The sequence below is a fragment of the Acipenser ruthenus genome, chromosome 52 (assembly GCF_902713425.1).
Source record: "Acipenser ruthenus chromosome 52, fAciRut3.2 maternal haplotype, whole genome shotgun sequence".
In the NCBI taxonomy this organism is placed as follows: domain Eukaryota; kingdom Metazoa; phylum Chordata; class Actinopteri; order Acipenseriformes; family Acipenseridae; genus Acipenser; species Acipenser ruthenus.
Genome location: NC_081240.1, coordinates 8,597,429 through 8,622,220, shown reverse-complemented (window position 1 = coordinate 8,622,220; position 24,792 = coordinate 8,597,429). Strand labels below are relative to the sequence as shown.

The following is a 24,792-nucleotide window of genomic DNA, read 5'->3' as shown; positions in this document are numbered from 1 at the left end:
CAGGGTCTAGCGCTGTATATTATAAAGACATTTCAGATGGCTGGATCGCATCAATATCAGGGTCTAGCGCTGTATATTATAAAGACATTTCAGAGGGCTGGATCACATCAATATCAGGGTCTAGCGCTGTATATTATAAAGACATTTCAGAGGGCCGGATCGCATCGATATCAGGGTCTAGCGCTGTATATTATAAAGACATTTCAGAGGGCTGGATCACATCAATATCAGGGTCTAGCGCTGTATATTATAAAGACATTTCAGAGGGCTGGATCGCATCAATATCAGGGTCTAGCGCTGTATATTATTAAGACATTTCAGAGGGCTGGATCGCATCAATATCAGGGTCTAGTGCTGTATATTATAAAGACATTTCAGAGGGCTGGATCGCATCAATATCAGGGTCTAGCGCTGTATATTATAAAGACATTTCAGAGGGCTGGATCGCATCAATATCAGGGTCTAGCGCTGTATATTATAAAGACATTTCAGAGGGCTGGATCGCATCAATATCAGGGTCTAGCGCTGTATATTATAAAGACATTTCAGAGGGCTGGATCGCATCAATATCAGGGTCTAGCGCTGTATATTATAAAGCATATTAAAAAACAAAATAGGGTAAACTGGTAAATGCAGAGTATAACCATCTCTCTCTCTCTCTCTCTCTCTCTCTCTCATTGTTAAAAGCGATGAAGTGGCAAATTATCTGTCAAATTCAACTCGTCACAAAACTACTCAGAGAGAGAAAGAGCGAGAGATATCTCCCTGCTAGTCTAAAGAGTCTTCTCAGATTGCCTTTGTAACTACAAAGCTTACCTCCACTGGCACAGAGCAGAGGGAGGCTGTTGAGAGAGTATAAGAGCCTCTCTTTCTTTCTCTCTGCTCAGCACAGAGGGAGGCTGTTCAGAGCGTATAAGAGCCTCCCTTTCTCTCTCTCTGCTCAGCACAGAGGAAGGCTGTTCAGAGAGTATAAGAGCCTCCCTTTCTCTCTCTCTCTGCTCCACCAGCACAGAGGGAGGCTTTTCAGAGAGTATAAGAGCCTCCCTTTCTCTCTCTCTGCTCAGCACAGAGGGAGGCTGTTCAGAGAGTATAAGAGCCTCTCTTTCTCTCTCTCTGCTCAGCACAGAGGGAGGCTGTTCAGAGAGTATAAGAGCCTCCCTTTCTCTCTCTGCTCAGCACAGAGGGAGGCAGTTCAGAGAGTATAAGAGCCTCTCTTTCTCTCTCTCTGCTCAGCACAGAGGGAGGCAGTTCAGAGAGTATAAGAGCCTCCCTTTCTCTCTCTCTGCTCAGCACAGAGGGAGGCTGTTCAGAGAGTATAAGAACCATCTGTATAAACGTCATCAAGAGCCGAGCCGCGGCGCCAGAGCGTAGCTATGGAAACAAACGCCGCTAAGGGACCTTCGATAAATTCCAAACCGGAGAGGAAGAATAATAAGGGATCATTTCCAATTACAACTTTAAATGATCGCCTTTACAAAATACGAACGCGACTAAAATACTCTCTGAAATACTCGTTTCTTTCTAAATGTGTACAAGCGCGCAGCAGGCACGAATTATATATTTTTTAAGTACAAACGCGTGAATGCACATCGCCGTTTTCGTTTCTTCAATACAGCGACGAGTCTATATCGGAAGCCATAATCGCAGTCCAGTCGTATTTCATGTTAGAATTCTGAAATGTCAACTTTTTTTTTCAATGTCAGTTTTTCGTTCAGTATCTGGAAAACTACAAAGCGCTGGGTGTGGAATTCAATATGTTAACAAGGGAACATTATTCAGCAGCTTTCATTGGACTCTATGAAGCTGAATCAGTTCATTCTATATAGAGGGGGTGGAATTCAATATGTTAACAAGGGAACATTATTCAGCAGCTTTCATTGGACTCTATGAAGCTGAGGGAGTTCATTCTATATAGAGGGGGTGGAATTCAATATGTTAACAAGGGAACATTATTCAGCAGCTTTCATTGGACTCTATGAAGCTGAATCAGTTCATTCTATATAGAGGGGGTGGAATTCAATATGTTAACAAGGGAACATTATTCAGCAGCTTTCATTGGACTCTATGAAGCTGAATCAGTTCATTCTATATAGAGGGTGATGCTGCTAAACTTTTGCCCTCAGCTGTACATGATGTATCGTAATAGAGGTCTGTATCGCTTGTGATACGAGACCACAGCATAAAGAACTACAGCTCCCAGCATGCCTCACCATTGCCGCGGGTGCAGAGGCATGCTGGGAGCCGTAGTCTACATAGAGGGTGATTAGATCAGCTGTCTGTTAGATACGATTCGACGGCGTTGTTTTGTTCTGCTTATATTTAAGCTGTCCTCGTATTGAGTGTCGGGTTGTGTCTTCACCGTTCACAGCGCTGTGGAAATGTTGGCATGGTTAAATAAATAAATAAATAAATAAATAAAACGCCAGGAGATTCGAACTCAAAGACGCACGCACGTCTGCTCTGAACGTGAAGCGCCGCGCTCGCGGTGCTTCTGTGTAATTTGCTTGCCAGGCTTTATAACCTCCGAGCAAAACCGAGACTCCATCGATCCGTTATCGATCGCAGCGAGCTCAATTCAACCTTCATCGATCGGTTAGTCTCCCAGCCCGTACAAAATTACAGACATTGTGCAGCCCGCCCCCTCCCCCCCCCATCCTTTTCCCATGGTTACACTATACAATTACCATCGTGTTTTTATATGCGTTACCAGACCTCTCTGTGCTTTACAATGCTTCCCTATGCTTTACCAGACCTCTCTGTGCTTCACAATGCTTCCCTATGCTTTACCAGACCTCTCTGTGCTTTACAATGCTTCCCTATGCTTTACCACACCTCTCTGTGCATTACAATGCTTCCCTATGCTTTACCAGACCTCTCTGTGCTTTACAATGCTTCCCTATGCTTTACCAGACCTCTCTGTGCTTTACAATGCTTCCCTATGCGTTACCAGACCTCTCTGTGCTTTACAATGCTTCCCTATGCGTTACCAGACCTCTCTGTGCTTTACAATGCTTCCCTATGCTTTACCAGACCTCTCTGTGCTTTACAATGCTTCCCTATGCGTTACCAGACCTCTCTGTGCTTTACAATGCTTCCCTATGCTTTACCAGACCTCTCTGTGCTTTACAATGCTTCCCTATGCTTTACCAGACCTCTCTGTGCTTTACAATGCTTCCCTATGCATTACCAGACCTCTCTGTGCTTTACAATGCTTCCCTATGCTTTACCAGACCTCTCTGTGCTTTACAATGCTTCCCTATGCTTTACCAGACCTCTCTGTGTTTTACAATGCTTCCCTATGCGTTACCAGACCTCTCTGTGTTTTACAATGCTTCCCTATGCTTTACCAGACCTCTCTGTGCTTTACAATGCTTCCCTATGCTTTACCAGACCTCTCTGTGCTTTGCAATGCTTCCCTATGCTTTACCAGACCTCTCTGTGCTTTACAATGCTTCCCTGTGCTTTACCAGACCTCTCTGTGCTTTACAATGCTTCCCTATGCTTTACCAGACCTCTCTGTGCTTTACAATGCTTGCCTATGCTTTACCAGACCTCTCTGTGCTTTACAATGCTTCCCTATGCTTTACCAGACCTCTCTGTGCTTTACAATGCTTCCCTATGCTTTACCAGACCTCTCTGTGCTTTACAATGCTTCCCTATGCTTTACCAGACCACTCTGTGCTTTACAATGCTTTCCTATGCTTTACCAGACCTCTCTGTGCTTTACAATGCTTCCCTATGCTTTACCAGACCACTCTGTGCTTTACAATGCTTCCCTATGCTTTACCAGACCTCTCTGTGCTTTACAATGCTCCCCTATGCTTTACCAGACCTCTCTGTGCTTTACAATGCTTCCCTATGCTTTACCAGACCTCTCTGTGCTTTACAATGCTTCCCTATGCTTTACCAGACCTCTCTGTGCTTTACAATGCTTCCCTATGCTTTACCAGACCTCTCTGTGCTTTACAATGCTTCCCTATGCTTTACCAGACCTCTCTGTGCTTTACAATGCTTCCCTATGCTTTACCAGACCTCTCTGTGCTTTACAATGCTTCCCTATGCTTTACCAGACCTCTCTGTGCTTTACAATGCTTCCCTATGCTTTACCAGACCTCTCTGTGCTTTACAATGCTTCCCTATGCTTTACCAGACCTCTCTGTGTTTTACAATGCTTCCCTATGCTTTACCAGACCTCTCTGTGCTTTACAATGCTTCCCTATGCTTTACCAGACCTCTCTGTGCTTTACAATGCTTTCCTATGCTTTACCAGACCTCTCTGTGCTTTACAATGCTTCCCTATGCTTTACCAGACCTCTCTGTGCTTTACAATGCTTCCCTATGCTTTACCAGACCTCTCTGTGCTTTACAATGCTTCCCTATGCTTTACCAGACCTCTCTGTGCTTTACAATGCTTCCCTATGCTTTACCAGACCTCTCTGTGCTTCACAATGCTTCCCTATGCTTTACCAGACCTCTCTGTGCTTTACCATGCTTCCCTATGCTTTACCAGACCACTCTGTGCTTTACAATGCTTCCCTATGCTTTACCACACCTCTCTGTGCTTTACAATGCTTCCCTATGCTTTACCACACCTCTCTGTCCTTTACAATGCTTCCCTGTGCTTTACCAGACCTCTCTGTGCTTTACAATGCTTCCCTATGCTTTACCAGACCACTCTGTGCTTTACAATGCTTTCCTATGCTTTACCAGACCTCTCTGTGCTTTACAATGCTTCCCTATGCTTTACCAGACGTCTCTGTGCTTTACAATGCTTCCCTATGCTTTACCAGACCTCTCTGTGCTTTACAATGCTCCCCTATGCTTTACCAGACCTCTCTGTGCTTTACAATGCTTCCCTATGCTTTACCAGACCTCTCTGTGCTTTACAATGCTTCCCTATGCTTTACCATACCTCTCTGTGCTTTACAATGCTTTCCTATGCTTTACCAGACCTCTCTGTGCTTTACAATGCTTCCCTATGCTTTACCAGACCACTCTGTGCTTTACAATGCTTCCCTATGCTTTACCAGACCTCTCTGTGCTTTACAATGCTTCCCTATGCTTTACCAGACCTCTCTGTGTTTACAGTGCCTGTCTGCACCCCCTAGCCCCCCTGATTTGAACCCAGGCCCACTTTTCTACCCTCGTGAGTTGGATTTCGTTTTTAATTTGCTCCGAAGGCTGCGTCTCACACATGTGACAGCGAACATGAAGCCTCTTCATTCACGCAGCAATTAGCAGAGGAACCAGGTCACAGCTGCTTCTGCACGGATTAGCGGCTCAAACATGCGTGTGTGTGTGTGTGTGTGTGCGTGTGTGTCTCTGTGTGTGTCTGTGTCAGTGTGTGTGTGTGTGTCTCTGTGTTTGTGTGTGTCTCTGTGTGTGTGTGTGTGTCTGTGTGTGTGTCTGTCTATGTGTGTGTGTGTGTCTCTCTCTCTCTGTCCGTGTGTGTGTCCGTCTGTGTGTGTGTCAGTTTGTGTGTGTCTGTCTGTCCGTCCGTCTGTGTGTGTGTGTGTGTGTGTGTCGGTTTGTGTGTGTCTCTGTCTGTCTGTCTGTCTGTCAGTTTGACTGTGTGTGTGTGGGTCTGTTTCTTCCTGTCTCTCTGCACCCCCAGATTGGAGCCCAGTCCTCCAGAGGAAGGTGAAAGGCAGGATTGAGAGGCAGGTGAATCAGCCCGCGCTGTCACTGTTCCGCTCCGTTCCCTCCACAGCGTGGATCTCAGTCTCCTCCCAGCCCAGGATCCTGAATCTCAGACACTGCACACCCTGCACAGGCTGGGAGTCTAGCGGAGTGCTCACACGTTTCCACTCGGATGGGTTTTCCGATGGGTGTGAGAAAGCAGGAAGGTGTTCCCGCGATCCGCTCTCATCCCGACAGCTCGTTGTTACGATGGAAATTCACTTTTCGGTGATAAGGCCGTGTCGCAGTAAATCTTACCTGTCCTGCCCTTCTATTCTGTACTCATAGACCTCTATACAGCTCTGCAGTGTGGAGCTCTTTCCTATAGACCTCTATACAGCTCTGCAGTGTTGAGCTCTCTTTCCTATAGACCTCTATACAGCTCTGCAGTGTGGAGAGGGGAGCTCTCTTTCCTATAGACCTCTATACAGCTCTGCAGTGTTGAGAGGGGAGCTCTCTTTCCTATAGACCTCTATACAGCTCTGCAGTGTTGAGCTCTCTTTCCTATAGACCTCTATACAGCTCTGCAGTGTTGAGAGAAGAGCTCTCTTTCCTATAGACCTCTATACAGCTCTGCAGTGTGGAGCTCTCTTTCCTATAGACCTCTGTACAGCTCTGCAGTGTTGAGTTATTTCCTATAGACCTCTATACAGCTCTGCAGTGTTGAGAGGGGAGCTCTCTTTCCTATAGACCTCTGTACAGCTCTGCAGTGTTGAGAGGGGAGCTCTCTTTCCTATAGACCTCTATACAGCTCTGCAGTGTTGAGTTCTTTCCTATAGACCTCTATACAGCTCTGCAGTGTTGAGAGAAGAGCTCTCTTTCCTATAGACCTCTATACAGCTCTGCAGTGTTGAGAGGGGAGCTCTCTTTCCTATAGACCTCTATACAGCTCTGCAGTGTTGAGAGAAGAGCTCTCTTTCCTATAGACCTCTGTACAGCTCTGCAGTGTTGAGTGGAGCTCTCTTTCCTATAGACCTCTATACAGCTCTGCAGTGTTGAGTTCTCTTTCCTATAGACCTCTATACAGCTCGGCAGTGTTGAGAGGGGAGCTCTCTTTCCTATAGACCTCTGTACAGCTCTGCAGTGTTGAGAGGGGAGCTCTCTTTCCTATAGACCTCTATACAGCTCTGCAGTGTTGAGTTCTCTTTCCTATAGACCTCTATACAGCTCTGCAGTGTTGAGTTCTCTTTCCTATAGAGCTCTATACAGCTCTGCAGTGTTGAGTTCTCTTTCCTATAGACCTCTATACAGCTCGGCAGTGTTGAGAGGGGAGCTCTCTTTCCTATAGACCTCTGTACAGCTCTGCAGTGTTGAGAGGGGAGCTCTCTTTCCTATAGACCTCTATACAGCTCTGCAGTGTTGAGTTCTCTTTCCTATAGACCTCTATACAGCTCTGCAGTATTGAGAGGGGAGCTCTCTTTCCTATAGACCTCTATACAGCTCTGCAGTGTTGAGTTCTCTTTCCTATAGACCTCTATACAGCTCTGCAGTGTTGAGTTCTCTTTCCTATAGACCTCTGTAGAGCTCTGCAGTGTTGATAGGGGAGCTCTCTTTCCTATAGACCTCTATACAGCTCTGCAGTGTGGAGCTCTCTTTCCTATAGACCTCTATACAGCTCTGCAGTGTGGAGCTCTCTTTCCTATAGAGCTCTATACAGCTCTGCAGTGTTGAGTTCTCTTTCCTATAGACCTCTATACAGCTCGGCAGTGTTGAGAGGGGAGCTCTCTTTCCTATAGACCTCTATACAGCTCTGCAGTGTTGAGAGGGGAGCTCTCTTTCCTATAGACCTCTATACAGCTCTGCAGTGTTGAGAGGGGAGCTCTATTTCCTATAGACCTCTATACAGCTCTGCAGTGTTGAGAGGGGAGCTCTCTTTCCTATAGACCTCTATACAGCTCTGCAGTGTTGAGAGGGGAGCTCTCTTTCCTATAGACCTCTATACAGCTCTGCAGTGTTGAGAGTGGAGCTCTCTTTCCTATAGACCTCTATACAGCTCTGCAGTGTTGAGAGGGGAGTTCTCTTTCCTATAGACCTCTATACAGCTCTGCAGTGTTGAGAGGGGAGCTCTCTTTCCTGTAGACCTCTATACAGCTCTGCAGTGTTGAGAGGGGAGCTCTCTTTCCTATAGACCTCTGTACAGCTCTGCAGTGTTGAGAGGGGAGCTCTCTTTCCTCTAGACCTCTATACAGCTTCTGCAGAGCTGAGAATTTAAACAAAAAAATATAAATAAAAAGGAGGAGCTACAAAACATTTATTTTTTTCATTATAAATTTATTGCAAATATAGAAATAGATCTTTTTGTACAGAAATGGGGAAGAAGATTTAAGACTGAATGCCGTTTCTTATTTCGGAGAAAGACGATTTCAAAACAACTCAAACTTTTCAAACTAAACCAATTCATCCGTATCGCAAACAAAAGAACAAGAAAAACAAATGAATAAGGAATTGAACACAAAATGAACACAACCCTCCGGGACGGAGCCCGTCTGAGGGTGAAACGGGGTCAAACTTCACCAGATTCACTTCCAAGTTGATCTGATTTTTTGTTGTTCATTTGCATTGTATAAAAACAACGACTGTCTGCAATGCATTTTGATTTATTATTGAGGGGAGCTCTTTCCTATAGACCTCTATACAGCTCTGCAGTGTGGAGCTCTCTTTCCTATAGACCTCTATACAGCTCTGCAGTGTTGAGTTCTCTTTCCTATAGACCTCTATACAGCTCTGCAGTGTTGAGGGGAGCTCTCTTTCCTATAGACCTCTATACAGCTCTGCACTGTGGAGCTCTCTTTCCTATAGACCTCTATACAGCTCTGCAGTGTTGAGAGAAGATCTCTATTTCCTATAGACCTCTATACAGCTCTGCAGTGTTGAGGGGAGCTCTCTTTCCTATAGACCTCTATACAGCTCTGCAGTGTTGAGTTCTCTTTCCTATAGACCTCTATACAGCTCTGCAGTGTTGAGAGGGGAGCTCTCTTTCCTATAGACCTCTATACAGCTCTGCAGTGTTGAGTTCTCTTTCCTATAGACCTCTATACAGCTCTGCAGTGTTGAGGGGAGCTCTCTTTCCTATAGACCTCTATACAGCTCTGCAGTGTTGAGTTCTCTTTCCTATAGACCTCTATACAGCTCTGCAGTGTTGAGAGGGGAGCTCTCTTTCCTATAGACCTCTATACAGCTCTGCAGTGTTGAGTTCTCTTTCCTATAGACCTCTATACAGCTCTGCAGTGTTGAGGGGAGCTCTCTTTCCTATAGACCTCTATACAGCTCTGCAGTGTTGAGTTCTCTTTCCTATAGACCTCTATACAGCTCTGCAGTGTTGAGAGGGGAGCTCTCTTTCCTATAGACCTCTATACAGCTCTGCAGTGTTGAGAGGGGAGCTCTCTTTCCTATAGACCTCTATACAGCTCTGCAGTGTTGAGACGGGAGCTCTCTTTCCTATAGACCTCTATACAGCTCTGCAGTGTTGAGAGGGGAGCTCTCTTTCCTATAGACCTCTATACAGCTCTGCTGATCCATCTCAGAACTGTGTCACAACTCGGGTCTCAGAGGATCGACAGCTGACCCGTCCCACCCCCTCCCCACTCCCTGTGTGAAGACGTGTCTCCTTCCCTCTGTCCACTCACTCCCACACTGTGTGTGTCCCCCCCGGTTCTGGCTTCTGTGCTTAAAGTATTGGGCTTGTCAAATCCTGTAGAGATTTTTAAAGACCTCAATCAAGCCTCTCCTAATTCACCTTGGCTCTAAATAGATTCCCTCTGAGCTCATTAAGCCCTGCTGGGATCTGTCTGGTTTTATTGAACTCTCTCCACATCACACTGCGTTTTTGGTGCTGACCACAATGGAACACAGTGAATTACACTAAAGGTAGAATAGGTCGTACAAAATGAAACGATTCTCTCTCTCTCTCCTCCCTCTCTATATCTCTCTCCTCCCCATTCTGTGTCGTTCATGGTGTTGGCTTTGCAATCCCTTGCATTGCTTCAGTTTGTCATCACCTCCATGAATCTTCTTGTTAAGATGCATGTCCTTCAGATAAGATGTAAAACAAACGAGCTCCTATTGGAAGTGACTCTGCAGCAGCCACTGACTTGCTGTGTGTGTGTGCGTGACCCTGAGCGAGTCGCTTCACCTCCTTGTGCTCCGTCCTTCAGATGAGACATAAAACAAACAAGCTCCTATTGGAAGTGACTCTGCAGCAGCAGCAGCAGCAGTTGTTGATGATGCAGAGTTCACCCCCCTAGTCTCTGGAAGTCGCTTTGTATAAAAGCGTCTGCTGAATGACTAATTCATAATAATTTACCAGGGGAGACCCTCGAGGACCCCTGCGCTCCCCTGACTGTGTGACTCCCCCCTGCACACCACGCGGCCGTGCCTTTACCAGGGGAGACCCTCGAGGACCCCTGCGCTCCCCTGACTGTGTGACTCCCCCCCTGCACACCACGCGGCCGTGCCTTTACCAGGGGAGACCCTCGGGGACCCCTGCGCTCCCCTGACTGTGTGACTCCCCCCCTGCACACCACGCAGCCGTGCCTTTACCAGGGGAGACCCTCGGGGACCCCTGCGCTCCCCTGACTGTGTGACTCCCCCCCTGCGCCCCACGCGGCCGTGCCTTTACCAGGGGAGACCCTCGGGGACCCCTGCGCTCCCCTGACTGTGCGACTCCCCCCCTGCACACCACGCGGCCGTGCCTTTACCAGGGGAGACCCTCGAGGACCCCTGCGCTCTCCTGACTGTGTGACTCCCCCCCTGCACACCACGCGGCCGTGCCTTTACCAGGGGAGACCCTCAGGGACCCCTGCGCTCCCCTGACTGTGTGACTCCCCCCTGCGCCCCACGCGGCCGTGCCTTTACCAGGGGAGACCCTCGGGGACCAAGGAAGTGATGAAAAACTGAAGCAATATAAGAGATTGAAAACCGAACCCCATGAATGATTTAACAGTGTTTTTGACCCCGTTTCATGACTGTAGATTTGTAGCCTTGATTTTTTGTTTAATAATAATAATAACGTAGAAAGAAAGGACAACAATACAAAATAATAAGATCGATTCATTAAAAAAAAAGAGAGAATTGGTCTTTCTTCACAACTAAAAGGGGGACGAAATATTAGGACGCACACCCACGGACTGTACACAACGATAAAGTTCTCTTCATGAAAAATACTGAAATCATGCAAATATAGGCTCAAACGCTTTAAAACTTGTAAAACTTTTTTTTTTGTACATCCCCCCCACCCCATTCTCGAGACACAAACATAACAAGCTAGCTTTTTTTTTTAAGTGTACAAAATTCATAAGTATCTTTTTTTCTTTGTTCAAAAAAAAAAAAAAAAATCTTTCCAGTTTTATATTTCATAATTCATATTCATAGGAGCGCTGACCATCTTTAAAATCCATTCTCTCACCTCTTATTAGCTTTATTAACAGTATCGCTGGTCCCTCCCTTTAAAGGAGCGCTGACCATCTTTAAAATCCATTCTCTCACCTCTTATTAGCTTTATTAACAGTATCGCTGGTCCCTCCCTTTAAAGGAGCGCTGACCATCTTTAAAATCCATTCTCTCACCTCTTATTAGCTTTATTAACAGTATCGCTGGCCCCTCCCTTTAAAGGAGCGCTGACCATCTTTAAAATCCATTACTAGCAGTGATAACATTAATTGCAGTAATAAGAGCAAACAAAACAGACATTCAATGTTCGGTTAGCTCTCCTTTACAGGGTTGTGGCGGTCGTCTGTCTTGTGAAACTGTCCGGTCACTTTACTAGGAACCCGAGTGGCTTTCCTCCCGAATGTCGTGTGATTCCCGCCAAGCTGTGGGAGTGGCACACTCGCAAGCAGCCTGCCAGGAGGAGTGACAGTGATAGTGGGGGGGGGGGGGGGGGGTGGGGGGAGCGTGGAGCCGGTGTCACAGTGGCAAGAACAGGGCTGTCGGTTTTTTGACTGCTCCAAGAGACATCAGACTGGATCAGCGCCGGCCCGAGGAAGCCCAAAGGCAGCCAGAGCCTCAAACAGCAACAGACAGAGAGGGGAGAGAGACAGAGACAGAGAGGCAGAGAGCGATCCCCGGAGACACCTTCCAACACTTTGTGGAGTCACGTCACGGCTGTGATCGTTCAAACAGGATGCTCAGGACATGTCCTAATAAAACAGCCAGGCAATGCATATATATATATATATATATATATATATATATATATATATATATGTGTGTGTGTGTGTGTGTGTGTGTGTGTAAGCTTGCTTTTTGGTGTTTGTTACTCAAGGGTTGTTTTCAAACACTACACAGCCTTCGTCGTGTCAGATCTCTTCATCGTGTGCTCCGGCTGTGAGAGACTGGAGTCTGTTCGGTTCACAGTGATCCGGGTTCAAATGTTGGCTAGATTCCTCCTCCTCCTCCTCCTGCGCGACAGTGATAGATGCCCCCCTCTGCCAGCTCTACAGCTTGGCATCGGGATGATTCCTTCCCCCTGCTGAGCGACCGGAGGGCGACTTCATCAAAGCGATCAAACAGGAGCTGGAATTGCAAGCAACAGCTGCTGGGCTTTCAAAAGCCTTCTTTCTCTGATGTTTTGCAAGTCTACAGCTCTGGCCAAAAAGGTTTGAATCTCCCTGTAGAATGAACTTGCTGGCTAGGACTACAGCTCCCAGCATGCCTCTGCACCCGCAGCAATAAAGGCTACTTGACATGATTAAATTGACTTGTCTGAATGCTACAGCTACGGCCAAAACATGTATAATGAACTACAGCTCCCAGCCTGCCCTCTGCACCTGCAGCAACAGTGAGGCATGCTGGGAGCTGTAGTTCTTTATGCTGTGGTCTCGTATCACAAGCGATACAGACCTCTATTACGATACATCATGTACAGCTGTGGGCAAAAGTTTTGCATGAACTAGAAATTTAGTATTGAGACATAATTTAAAATAAATAAATAAATAAATAATAAAACTATATGAACAGAATTTAGATCTTGTAATGTTTAACATCGTGATGTAATCAACAGAAACTACACCAGAAGCCACAATCGCAGTCCAGTCGTATTTCATGTGAGATTTCTGAAATGTCAAATTTTTTTTCAATGTCAGTTTTTCGTTCAGTATCTGGAAAACTACAAAGCGCTGGGTGTGGAATTCAATATGTTAACAAGGGAACATTATTCAGCAGCTTTCATTGGACTCTATGAAGCTGAATCAGTTCATTCTATATAGAGGGGGTGGAATTCAATATGTTAACAAGGGAACATTATTCAGCAGCTTTCATTGGACTCTATGAAGCTGAGGGAGTTCATTCTATATAGAGGGTGTGGAATTCAATATGTTAACAAGGGAACATTATTCAGCAGCTTTCATTGGACTCTATGAAGCTGAGGGAGTTCATTCTATATAGAGGGGGTGGAATTCAATATGTTAACAAGGGAACATTATTCAGCAGCTTTCATTGGACTCTATGAAGCTGAGGGAGTTCATTCTATATAGAGGGGGTGGAATTCAATATGTTAACAAGGGAACATTATTCAGCAGCTTTCACTGGACTCTATGAAGCTGAGGGAGTTCATTCTATATAGAGGGGGTGGAATTCAATATGTTAACAAGGGAACATTATTCAGCAGCTTTCACTGGACTCTATGAAGCTGAGGGAGTTCATTCTATATAGAGGGTGTGGAATTCAATATGTTAACAAGGGAACATTATTCAGCAGCTTTCATTGGACTCTATGAAGCTGAGGGAGTTCATTCTATATAGAGGGGGTGGAATTCAATATGTTAACAAGGGAACATTATTCAGCAGCTTTCATTGGACTCTATGAAGCTGAGGGAGTTCATTCTATATAGAGGGGGTGGAATTCAATATGTTAACAAGGGAACATTATTCAGCAGCTTTCATTGGACTCTATGAAGCTGAATCAGTTCATTCTATATAGAGGGTGATGCTGCTAAACTTTTGTCCACAGCTGTACATGATGTATCGTAATAGAGGTCTGTATCGCTTGTGATACGAGACCACAGCATAAAGAACTACAGCTCCCAGCATGCCTCACCATTGCCGTGGGAGCAGAGGCATGCTGGGAGCTGTAGTTCATTCTACAGGTTTTGGCCGTAGCTGTAGTTAATTTAAATGGTAGAAAAAAAGATTTGTCACCTAATATTCATGAGTGCCTCCACTTGTATAGCGGTACAGTACTGCTGCGCTAACAGCATTCAGACAAGCCTATTTAATCATGTCAAGTAGCCTTTATTGAGTAGCGGTCTGTGGGTCGCTCCACAAGTTATCATTTCCCTTGACAACTAGCAGGGAACTCCCACTTCAGAGAGCTTGCCATTTAACTTCTGTCGAAACGCATTGAAAAAGCTTTCTCTGTAATGGATACGTGCCCCATGACTGTTAGTGCTGGAGTCTCGTGGTTTAAAACTACAGTGCTCTGCTGAGCGGACTGCAGTCATTTGACTGCTGTAGCTTAGCATGGGAAAGCATAGGAAAGCATTATAAAGCACAGGGAGGTCTGGTAAAGCATAGTGAAGCATTGTAAAACACAGAGAGGTCTGGTAAAGCACAGGGAAGCATTGTAAAGCACAGAGAGGTCTGGTAAAGCATAGGGAAGCATTGTAAAGCACAGAGAGGTCTGGTAAAGCATAGTGAAGCATTGTAAAGCACAGAGAGGTCTGGTAAAGCACAGGGAAGCATTGTAAAGCACAGAGAGGTCTGGTAAAGCACAGGGAAGCATTGTAAAGCACAGAGAGGTGTGGTAAAGCATAGGGAAGCATTGTGAAGCACAGAGAGGTCTGGTAAAGCATAGTGAAGCATTGTAAAGCACAGAGAGGTCTGGTAAAGCATAGGGAAGCATTGTAAAGCACAGAGAGGTGTGGTAAAGCATAGGGAAGCATTGTGAAGCACAGAGAGGTCTGGTAAAGCATAGGGAAGCATTGTAAGGCACAGAGAGGTCTGGTAAAGCATAGTGAAGCATTGTAAAGCACAGAGAGGTCTGGTAAAGCATAGGGAAGCATTGTAAAGCACAGAGAGGTGTGGTAAAGCATAGGGAAGCATTGTGAAGCACAGAGAGGTCTGGTAAAGCATAGGGAAGCCTTGTAAAGCACAGAGAGGTTAAGCTCTCTGTGTACAATTTTGCTCTACTGTAGCATTGTGTTTTGCAATTCTGGTTCTGTTAATCTCATTTTAAATCTGTCTTTCCCTGGCTCTGAGCGGCTTTGGGAATAGGGAATCAATTGCTTCATGCAGTATCCCGTACGAGGACAGCAGTGTGAATGATAGTGCGAGTTAATTGGGGGAGTCTGACATTGACATTGACCTTTCAATGGGGCTGTCTAACTGGACATATGCTTTCTCAATGCCACGCTGGATCCAGTAATTCCGTCTGGATTTTTCTCAGTGTACCGAGGGCTTCGTGTAAAATGCGGTTCTGGTTTGATCTTTGCCTCCGTCTGTGGGACCCTGCCGTCTATGAATCTACTGCCTGGCCACTTTATTAGGAACCCCGATTGGGGTTGGCATCGCCCCGGTGTGGGGGGGCGTGTTCTCCTGGCGCGCCCTGGGTCCCTCCAGTGGAAGGCAAAACCGATGGCTTCAACATCAGAACGATAGAGGCTTCTCTCCACGGCCACGATTCGTCAACGCGACCCTCTGCCTGCCTCTCCACGCCGAATATGAACAAGTGAACGGTCAACGGAGACGCCTTCCAGAGATCCAAACCCGGTGTTAGGTATTAGGTACTGGTCCTATAAAAAGTGAGTGGGCAGTGTCTGCAGACATTTGAATTCATCCTCCCCCCCCCCCCCCTCCGCCCCCTTTCGGGTCGCCTCTCATAAGGGTCACAGATTCTGTTGTGCTGACACTCCCTTCCAGTAATCCAGGATGTCGTGGAGGTCCTCGTCTTTGGCGAACTGGACCTTCTTCCGCAGCGCGTGTCCGGCTGTCACGTAGCTGGCCGCCTCTTCCTTCGGGCTCTTCCGGTACGGGCGGAACCTCTCCCAGATTTTCAGGGTGCTCTCGGAGGAGTACTCGGGGCTGGACGAGTAGCCGGAGTAGTTGTGCCGGGAGGAGGGGGAGAGCTGGGAGTAGGAGGCGGCGTCTCTCCTGGAGCGGCTCAGGGGCTTCAGGAAGGAGGGTCTTTGTGCGGGGGAGTCGGCGGGCGCTTCGTAGAAGAGCGCGGGGAAGGAGTGGCGATGTTCGGAGCAGTGGAAGGCCGGGCGCACCTCCAAGTGCTGCCCCCCTCCGGAAGACGCTCCCATCAGGGGGATCCTTTCGACGGGTTCCCCGGTCGGGCTGCCTTTGGATTCGGGGCTGCGCTCCGGGATCTCCAGGCTGAAGACTCTGGCGCTTTTGGTGGAGCCGCCAGACGAGACGCTGCATCGATTCCACCCCACCACCGCGGCGTCCGCAGACAGCTGCCTCTGCAGCGGCCGACTGGCTTCTCGGCAAGGAGGGGAGAGGAACCCCCCGCCTCCGATCCCGGCTCTCTCCGGCAGCCCCAGCGGGGCGGGAGGGGGCAGCATTACGGGGGCATTTTTGGAAGGGGTGGAGGTGAGCCCGCACTGGGCCGTGTCCAGCTTGAGGGCGTCGATGCAGTTGTTGATGATCTGGTTGACTTTGTCGACCTCCTTGGCGATGGTGGAGATCTCCGAAGCCGAACCCTGATCCTCGTCCGATTCCTCCCCGTTTTCCAAACTCCCGTCCCTGCCTTGGGAATCGAGAGCCTCCTTCTCCTTGACCGGCAGGCCTTCCAAGTTCTCCGTCCGGACGTCCATGTAGTTGCCCTTAGCGGCGGACAAAGCCTCGGAGAACGTCGCTGCCATCTTCTCAGCCTGCGGGATGGAAGACAAGCGGGAGACGGCTGGGGAAGCCAGCTTGGGCTGGTGGTGCTGGTGGTGCTGGTGCTGCTGGTTCAGCTTCTGGACTATAGAGCTGGCCTGGTTGGAGATGACGCTAGCGGCCGCTTCCGGCCCGTACCTCATCTCCAGGATGGTCTTCTTCACGCTGATGGATTTCTGCTTCTCCTCCTGCAGGCGTCTCTTGCGCAGGCAGTAGTAAACCAGCCCCAGGATGAGGACCATCCCGAACAGGCAGCCCAGGATGGTCATGATGTAGTGGGTGGTGGTGGAGGCGCTGTGGAGCCGGTCGTCTGGGCTGCGGTCCCGGGTGGTGAAGGAGAGGCAGGTGTGGTTGTACCTCTGGGAGTTTCGGATGGACGCCACGCAGAAGGTGTAGTCGGTGCGCGGTTTGAGCTTGTCCAGGATGATGACCTCCTTCCTGTTGCGGAGGTTCATGACGTCCGAGACGTAGGTGCTGTTGTACTGGACCAGGATGTACATCTTGCTGAAGGGGGAAGGGATCTTGACCACCAGCGTTGCCATGGTGAAGGTGACCTGCTGGAGCCGGATGCTGGGGCTGAAGGACGGGTCGGAGCCCGACAGTGCCGTCGGCTCCAGGAAGTCCAGCTCCTCCATCCCGCCCCCTCCTCCGGACGTCTCGTAGACCCCCATCCTGTCGTCCGGAGAGAGAGTGGGGACCCCCGGCGCCGGGAAGCCATCCTTACAGATGGCCCCCAGGATGGTCATGGCGTTGCGACCCCCCGAACGGGGGCTCAGGAGGGGGTAACCGGCGAACTCCCGGGGCGACTCGCACTGGAGCCGATCGTAATTGCGGGTCAGGTTGTTGAAGGACTCCAGCCAGGCGAGGAAGCCGTACAGCTGGCACTCGCAGTGGAAGGGGTTCCCGGCCAGCTCACAGACCATGAGGCGGCCGAGCCCCGCGAAGGCGGAGGGGTCCAGCCTGGCCAGCCTGTTGGAGGAGAGGTCCAGGGTGATCAGGTTAGGGCACTCCCAGAAGGCGCTGGGGGAGACGGCCTCGAGGAGGTTGTGCTGGACAAAGAGGTACTGCAGGCGCCCCAGGCCTCTCAGCATGGCCTCGGTCAGGTTGGTCAGCTTGTTGTAGCCCAGCTGGAGGACCTGCAGGTTCAGCTGCCCGGAGAAAGCCCCCTCTTCGATGTAGGAGATCTCGTTCTTGGTGAGGTTGAGGTCGGTGAGGTTGCCGAAGCGGCTCAGGGAGTTGAAGTAGACCGCCTTGAGCTTGTTGGAGTCCAGCCGGAGGTCGTGGACCGTGCTGTTGATGTGCTGGGGGATGGTCTCGTATGGCGGCTGGTTTTGGCTGCAGATGGCCAGCCAGACGTAGCCCTTGTCGCCCTCGATGAGCCAGCAGTCCCCCCTGGAACGGGGCAGGGTTTGGAGCAGCAGAGCCAGGCAGAGGAGAGCGGAGATTTTCAGAGACATTTCTTTTTTTGAGGGGGTTCAGGAATAGGGAAGCGAGTCAAGCAAATGCGATGGCGGAGTCTTCTAGGTTTGTTTTTTTTGGGGTTATTTCCTGCCTCTACAGCATTATCCTTCTGTCTGCCTTTCTGCGTTCAAGGCAGGTAGTTGAGCCCCACTTTGTCCTCTCTCTCTCTCTCTTTCTTCTGTTTGACTGCTATCCAGTTTGGCTTCTTCGACGGAATCTGTGTGGAAAAACAAACAGAGGACTGTAAGTTCCCGTAGAGTCTCCAGTGTGAGGTTTATGAATTCAGGTAATCATGGAATTAAATACTTTGCTACGTTATCAGCATCAGACCAGAACACATGTTTGAAATCTTAACAATGTTTACTGTTTATCAGTGCCAAATCCCCACCTTGCATTCTACATTTTACGATATTGTTTAGATACGATACGTGCCATTAGCATGAACAGAGATTGCACAGACTACCTCCTATTGCACAGCAGTGTGATCCAGTCCAGGTTTTATTGCTACCAGCTTGATCAGCCCCAGCGTGTCTAGCTAACAAGCTCAGGTGTGTCTTATTATTAAACTCCTAGTGAAACCAGGACTGGATCACACTGCTGTGGGGTTTGGGGTACCATTGCAGCTGTGGAATTGATTTGTAATGAAAGTGGTTTGCATATTTTTAAAGAGGAGACGATGATTAGGAGGCAGTGAGGTCCAGTGGTTAAAGTCCAGGGCTTGTAACCAGAAGGTCACCGGTTCAAATCCCACCTCTGTCACTGACTGACTCACTGTGTGTGACCCTGAGCAAGTCACTTCACCTCCTTGTGGATGAGACGTCAAACAAACGAGCTCCTGTTGGAAGTGACTCTGCAGCAGCCACTGACTCACTCTGTGTGTGTGTGTGTGTGTGTGACCCTGAGCGAGTCACTTCACCTCCTTGTGCTCCGTCCTGCTGATGAGATGTTAAATCAACGTCCTGTTGGAAGTGACTCTGCATATAATGCACAGTTCACAGCCTACCTCTGTAAAGCGCTTTGTGATGGTGCTCCACTATGAAAGGCGCTATATAAAAATAATGATAATATTATTATATTATTATTATTATTATCTATTCGGGAGATAGCAAGATACTTAGTGAGCGAGGAGTCTGAGTGAAGTTATCCAGCCAACAAAGACCCCATCCCCAGTTACTGCCTTCCTAGAAAAAGAACATTTCGGGGGACCGTTCTACTTGTGGGACGTCTCGCTGGATACAATACCTAGCATATTTTTTAAAGATGATGATCTAGCCCAGGGGTGGCCAAACTTCCTGACCCCACAAGACACGCCGTGAAACACGAACAAGACATTTCAAACAGCAGCACTGTTTAAAACTAACTTCTTTTGAATATTATAACACTCTCTGCGTCATTCTTATTGTGCTGTTGTGTTCAACTTGAAATGGAAAGTTCGCTGCGTTTTCTAGAAAATCGAAGTTATGGCGTTGGAACGTTTTATTTTGAGATAAATGAATTGTTAGGTCTTCGAATACAATTCACAAATTGAGAATCAGTTCTGGTTACATTTCGAATGAGACTAGGGATCGGATTAACATATTTTAGTCTCCTGAGTTCTGGTTGGAACCTGGGAAGCTGAACCTGGGAAGCTGTAAAGTCCTCTGATGTCCAGCCCTAACGTGAAAGATGTTTGCCTTTTGGGGAGACCGCTGTTTTGTATCAGGGGCAGCTGTGTGGAGTAGTGGTCAGGGCTCTGGACTCTTGACCGGAGGGGCGTGGGTTCAATCCCAGGTGGGGGACGCTGCTGCTGTATCCTTGAGCAAGGTACTTTACCTAGATTGCTCCAGTAAAAACCCAACTGTATAAATGGGGAATTGTATGTAAAAATAATGTGATATCTTGTAACAATTGTAAGTCGCCCTGGATAAGGGCGTCTGCTAAGAAATGAATAATAATAATAATAATAATAATAATAATAATAATAATATCAGAGCTACAAACCGATTGATAAACATCTTCCCAAATAGTAAACTAGATATAAACAGGCTTTGCTTAGAAAATACAGCTGGTTTAGGAGGGAGGTCATAAAAGCTAGCTCCTTTAGAGGGACAGAGCCAGGTACTGAGAAGAGATTTGTATAATAAACTAAAGGAGACTTGTTGTCTTCTGATTGGGTTAAAGAAAAAATGATGTCATGAGAGTAGAATAACCCTGCTCATGTACTGTGTGTTGACTTGTGTCTTCTCCGTGTTTGGAGGGACACAGTTCCTAATTTTCTCTACCATATTAAAATAATCGCCATCGTAACTTTGCAACCAAGACTTCGGCTGATTTTATTTTTACTCACAAATGAATGAAGAAATTCACCAACTTCTTCATTTTAAATCACAACATTACATGTACAGGAGATAGAATTGAACACTACTTTAAACACTTGAGAGAAATCGCTGTGAAAAAAACAAAACAGAGCTGGTTTTCATTTCAATCCAATTACTGAACTAGACCCTTAATTGAACGGATAATTTGCTTAATTAGACTTCTTTTTAAAACTTGTTTTCAGCTCTTAAACAGTTGCAGATTTCAAGACAGCTAGAACATTTGACTAATTTAAGAAAATTATTAGTTCAATGAAGGGTACAGTTCAGTAATTGAGAGCTGGGTTGGAATGAAATCCAGCAGACACAGGAGGGGGGGGGGGGGGGTGAGGGGGTCGTCCCATCCACTCTTCACAGTGGGGGGGACAGTACATGTATTTGCCCCCCCCCCCCCACTTTCACGACCCCTTAATAATATTTTTAAACGGTTTTATGATTCAGAATGGTTAACTTGTTTTGTTGGGACTGGAACGCACCAGAATCTCCACCCCTCCTTATTTTACACAATGGACTAGTCCGAGTCTGTGCACCTGACCCGCCTCATTGCTGGCCCACGTGTTCATTGATTTTTTTGTTATCAAATGTTTTTTATTGACAATAAAACATGACAGATACCATTTTTCCCTTTTTTAGTTCTTCTCTCCCTCCCTCCCTCCCTCCCTCCCACCCATCAGTGGCTACAACCCCCTCACCCCTCCCCTCAAAGGACCTCAGAGCCTAAATGAGTCAGTAATAACTGGAGTCGGGTTCAGAACAAATCTAATAGATTCTGCAGCAGCTCTGCAGGGCTCTACAGTCCCCTCCCTAGCGCGATGGATCCGAGCTGTAGAAAGTTCTAAATGTATAATGTCTAGAAAAGAAAGGAGCCAACGCTGCCAAGGAAGGGAATGAGGTGGTTGTGCCAACGCAGAGCTGTCATCTTTTTAGCTGCTGTGAGGCCAGCCATCCAGATACGTTTCTGCTGCAGTGAAAGGTCAAGGGATGAATCGTAGTTTAGTAAAAGCACCAAAGAGGAACAAGGGCTCACGTGTTCATTGATGAAGTTGATGCGTACAGTAATGTTTTTGACATTTCAAATACTAGAGTGTTTTTTTTAATACTCTAGGAACATTATCACAGGATCTTGCCCTTGCTCTGTACGTTATCCATTCAGCCCATCTTGCTCGTTTGGTTGTTAGTAGCTTATTGATCCCAGAATCTCATCAAGCAGCTTCTTGAAGGATCCCAGGGTGTCAGCTTCAACAACATTACTGGGGAGTTGGTTCCAGACCCTCACAATTCTCTGTAAAAAAGTGCCTCCTATTTTCTGTTCTGAATGCCCCTTTATCTAATCTCCATTTGTGACCCCTGGTCCTTGTTTCTTTTTTCAGGTCGAAAAAGTCCCCTGGGTCGACATTGTCTATACCTTTTAGGATTTTGAATGTTTGAATCAGATCGCCGCGTAGTCTTCTTTGTTCAAGACTGAATAGATTCAATTCTTTTAGCCTGTCTGCATACGACATGCCTTTTAAACCCGGGATAATTCTGGTTGTTCTTTGCACTCTTTCTAGAGCAGCAATATCCTTTTTGTAACGAGGTGACCAGAACTGAACACAATATTCTAGGTGAGGTCTTACTAATGCATTGTAGTGTTTTAAAATTACTTCCCTTGATTTAAATTCAACACTTGATATATCCGAGCATCTTGTTGGCCTTTTTTATAGCTTCCCCACATTGTCTAGATGAAGACTCCTAGGTCTTTTTCAAAGTTCCCTTCTTCAATTTCAGTATCTCCCATATGATATTTATAATGCACATTTTTATTGCCCGCATGCAATACTTTCCACTTTCCTCTATTAAATTTCATTTGCCATGTGTCTGTCCAGTTCTGAATGCTGTCTAGATCATTTTGAATGATGGCAGCAACGCACACATGAACGAGGGACGGAGCACTGCAGAGCCTTCATTACTTCTGTGTGTATTACGCACTTTAAATAAAATCTGTGCAGTTATTGTGAAGCAAAACACGACAACGGCCCCGATTTCACAAAAACGACACATAAAAAGACATTTTTTGAAGGATTCCTTCTGACGCGCTCTTCCCTTGAAGCGCTGAACACTCATAAAAGCTTTTTTTTTTTGTTTTTTTGGTAGGACTGCCGCGTGCGCTCTTTTGAGAGCTTTGTGGATGACAAGTGCACTGTAATTATTTTGAAAGGGATGACAGGACCTGCTCATGACGAGGCCTCAGATATGCAAACATAATATTCATTTCAGACCTGCACTGTAACATTTAAACGCGCGTTCTCTAGTCTAGTGCTCGCTCCCAGTTTTATACAGGTTCATTCGTCTCAATAAGTCTCATTCCAGCAGGACGCTCAGATGAAAATGCGTTGTGATTGGTTGCATGAGGACGTTGGAGCTGGTGTTCTGACGATCTGACCCGGTAGCTCAGATTGTCAGACCAGTCCATACATGCCAACAGTCCCTATATGGTCGGGACAGTCCTGATTTCATAGCCAATGTCCCGCGTCCCGATGCATAGGAAGAAAGTCTCTATATTTCCCCATAGAAACAGAAAATCATTTATTCTACACAGTAGAGTTAGTGAAAACCACACGCTGTGCTCTTCTAGCGGCTGACACCTGCTGATCACTAACTTATACAACGGTAAGAATGCTTCATTATGTCTATTTTTACTGTCATGATGGTCGTGTGGTGTTGAGTTGGGGGGGGGGGTTCGTTTATTATATGAGATGTTTTTGCGTATGACTCCTCCCATGGGTGTGATGCGTATGACGCCCCCCATCCTGGAAACGAGCGTCCCGCTGAACAGTTTCTAAATGTTGGCAAGTATGCTAGTCTGTAAAACTGCGATACCCCTCAGAATGCACTACCCTGTTTGAAGCATAGCAGACGTTCATTCAAAGGCAGTAAACTATACCCAGAGAAGCTTGCAGTCTATACTGTCTATACAGTGAACAAAATATGCTTTTTTTAAAAAGGATTTTTAATACTGTAAGTGAGGTGATGCGTCCGCGAGTCAAAGAGTGTGGATCAGAGGGGGTGTACTCTCTCATGTGGATCAGAGGGGGTGTACTCTCTCATGTGGATCAGAGGGAGTGTACTCTCTCATGTGGATCAGAGGGGGTGTACTCTCTCATGTGGATCAGAGGGGGTGTACTCTCTCATGTGGATCAGAGGGGGTGTACTCTCTCATGTGGATCAGAGGGGGTGTACTCTCTCATGTGGATCAGAGGGGGTGTACTCTCTCATGTGGATCAGAGGGGGTGTACTCTCTCATGTGGATCAGAGGGGGTGTACTCTCTCATGTGGATCAGAGGGGGTGTACTCTCTCATCTGGATCAGAGGGGGTGTACTCTCTCATGTGGATCAGAGGGGGTGTACTCTCTCATGTGGATCAGAGGGGGTGTACTCTCTCACAGGGATCAGAGGGGGTGTACTCTCTCATGTGGATCAGAGGGGGTGTACTCTCTCATGTGGATCAGAGGGAGTGTACTCTCTCATGTGGATCAGAGGGGGTGTACTCTCTCATGGGGATCAGAGGGGGTGTACTCTCTCATGTGGATCAGAGGGGGTGTACTCTCTCATGTGGATCAGAGGGGGTGTACTCTCTCATCTGGATCAGAGGGGGTGTACTCTCTCACAGGGATCAGAGGGGGTGTACTCTCTCATGGGGATCAGAGGGGGTGTATCTTGTAACAATTGTAAGTTGCCCTGGATAAGGGCGTCTGCTAAGAAATAAATAATAATAGTATATTATAACTTACCGAAAATGGTAGCTCAGATTTATGGGCGTGTATCGAAGGGGGAGGCAGATTTTGTGAAGGTAGCGAGTCGCTCAGATTGTCAGAACAGCGGCTCTCCTCGCACAGAATCGTGCAAGCGATTCTCCACAGACGAGGCACAGAGGCTGTGCCGCTGCTTCCACTGAAAGCAAAACTCTTTCTCCCCTTTCCGGCTTCACGCCTCCTGCTTTGACTCGTGGAGGGTTTGCTGCCTGCCACTGTCTCCACGAAACCAAGGGAAGTTATGACCTGGGGCTTTCAAACGCACAGCCTGCTTTTACTGGAGGTGAGCGGGATACGAGTGAGCCAGCGTGTGGGGCTGGAGGTCCAAAAGACTAATACACGCGAATGAATAATAATAATAATAATAATAATAATAATAATAATAATAATAATAATAATAATAATAATAATAATAATAATAACGCAGGAAGGGGGAGAGCAAGAGATCTACAAGCGTAGGCTAAACACAGGGGGGGGTAGGGTTGATAAGACGGGAGCGGTCCGGAAGGCTTCGCCTCAAGTGTGTGCTACATATGCAGGTGTCTCCAATATTCTGTCCACCCTCTGCGGATAGTCATCACACCCGGAGTTTGCTTGTTAGGTTTCTCTGCTGATTCTGCGTTTTAATAAAAACATCTACAGCTCCAGTTGTGTGATCTTTCATTAACTTTAATGACGTTACCAGAC

The 24,792-nt window shown here is 47.2% G+C and overlaps 1 protein-coding gene and 1 long non-coding RNA gene across 2 annotated transcripts in view; both read right to left on the bottom strand.

The window, feature by feature from the left end:
• Positions 1–7,929: 7,929 nt before the first annotated feature.
• Positions 7,930–13,135, bottom strand: LOC131723055 (uncharacterized). The gene is made up of 2 exons (XR_009320117.1): positions 8,530–13,135; positions 7,930–8,438 (listed from the first exon to the last, which is right to left on the bottom strand). It is a non-coding gene; the product is annotated as an uncharacterized LOC131723055 (long non-coding RNA).
• Positions 13,136–13,340: 205 nt separating this feature from the next.
• The window catches only part of LOC117432901 (protein phosphatase 1 regulatory subunit 29), a 48,904-nt gene continuing 37,452 nt past the window's right edge, over positions 13,341–24,792 (bottom strand). Inside the window, exon 3 of the mRNA XM_059016260.1 lies at positions 13,341–18,177. Coding sequence (XP_058872243.1) covers positions 15,500–17,956 — 2,457 coding nt within the window. The 5' untranslated portion in view covers positions 17,957–18,177 and the 3' untranslated portion in view covers positions 13,341–15,499. The remainder of the gene's footprint in view (positions 18,178–24,792) is intronic.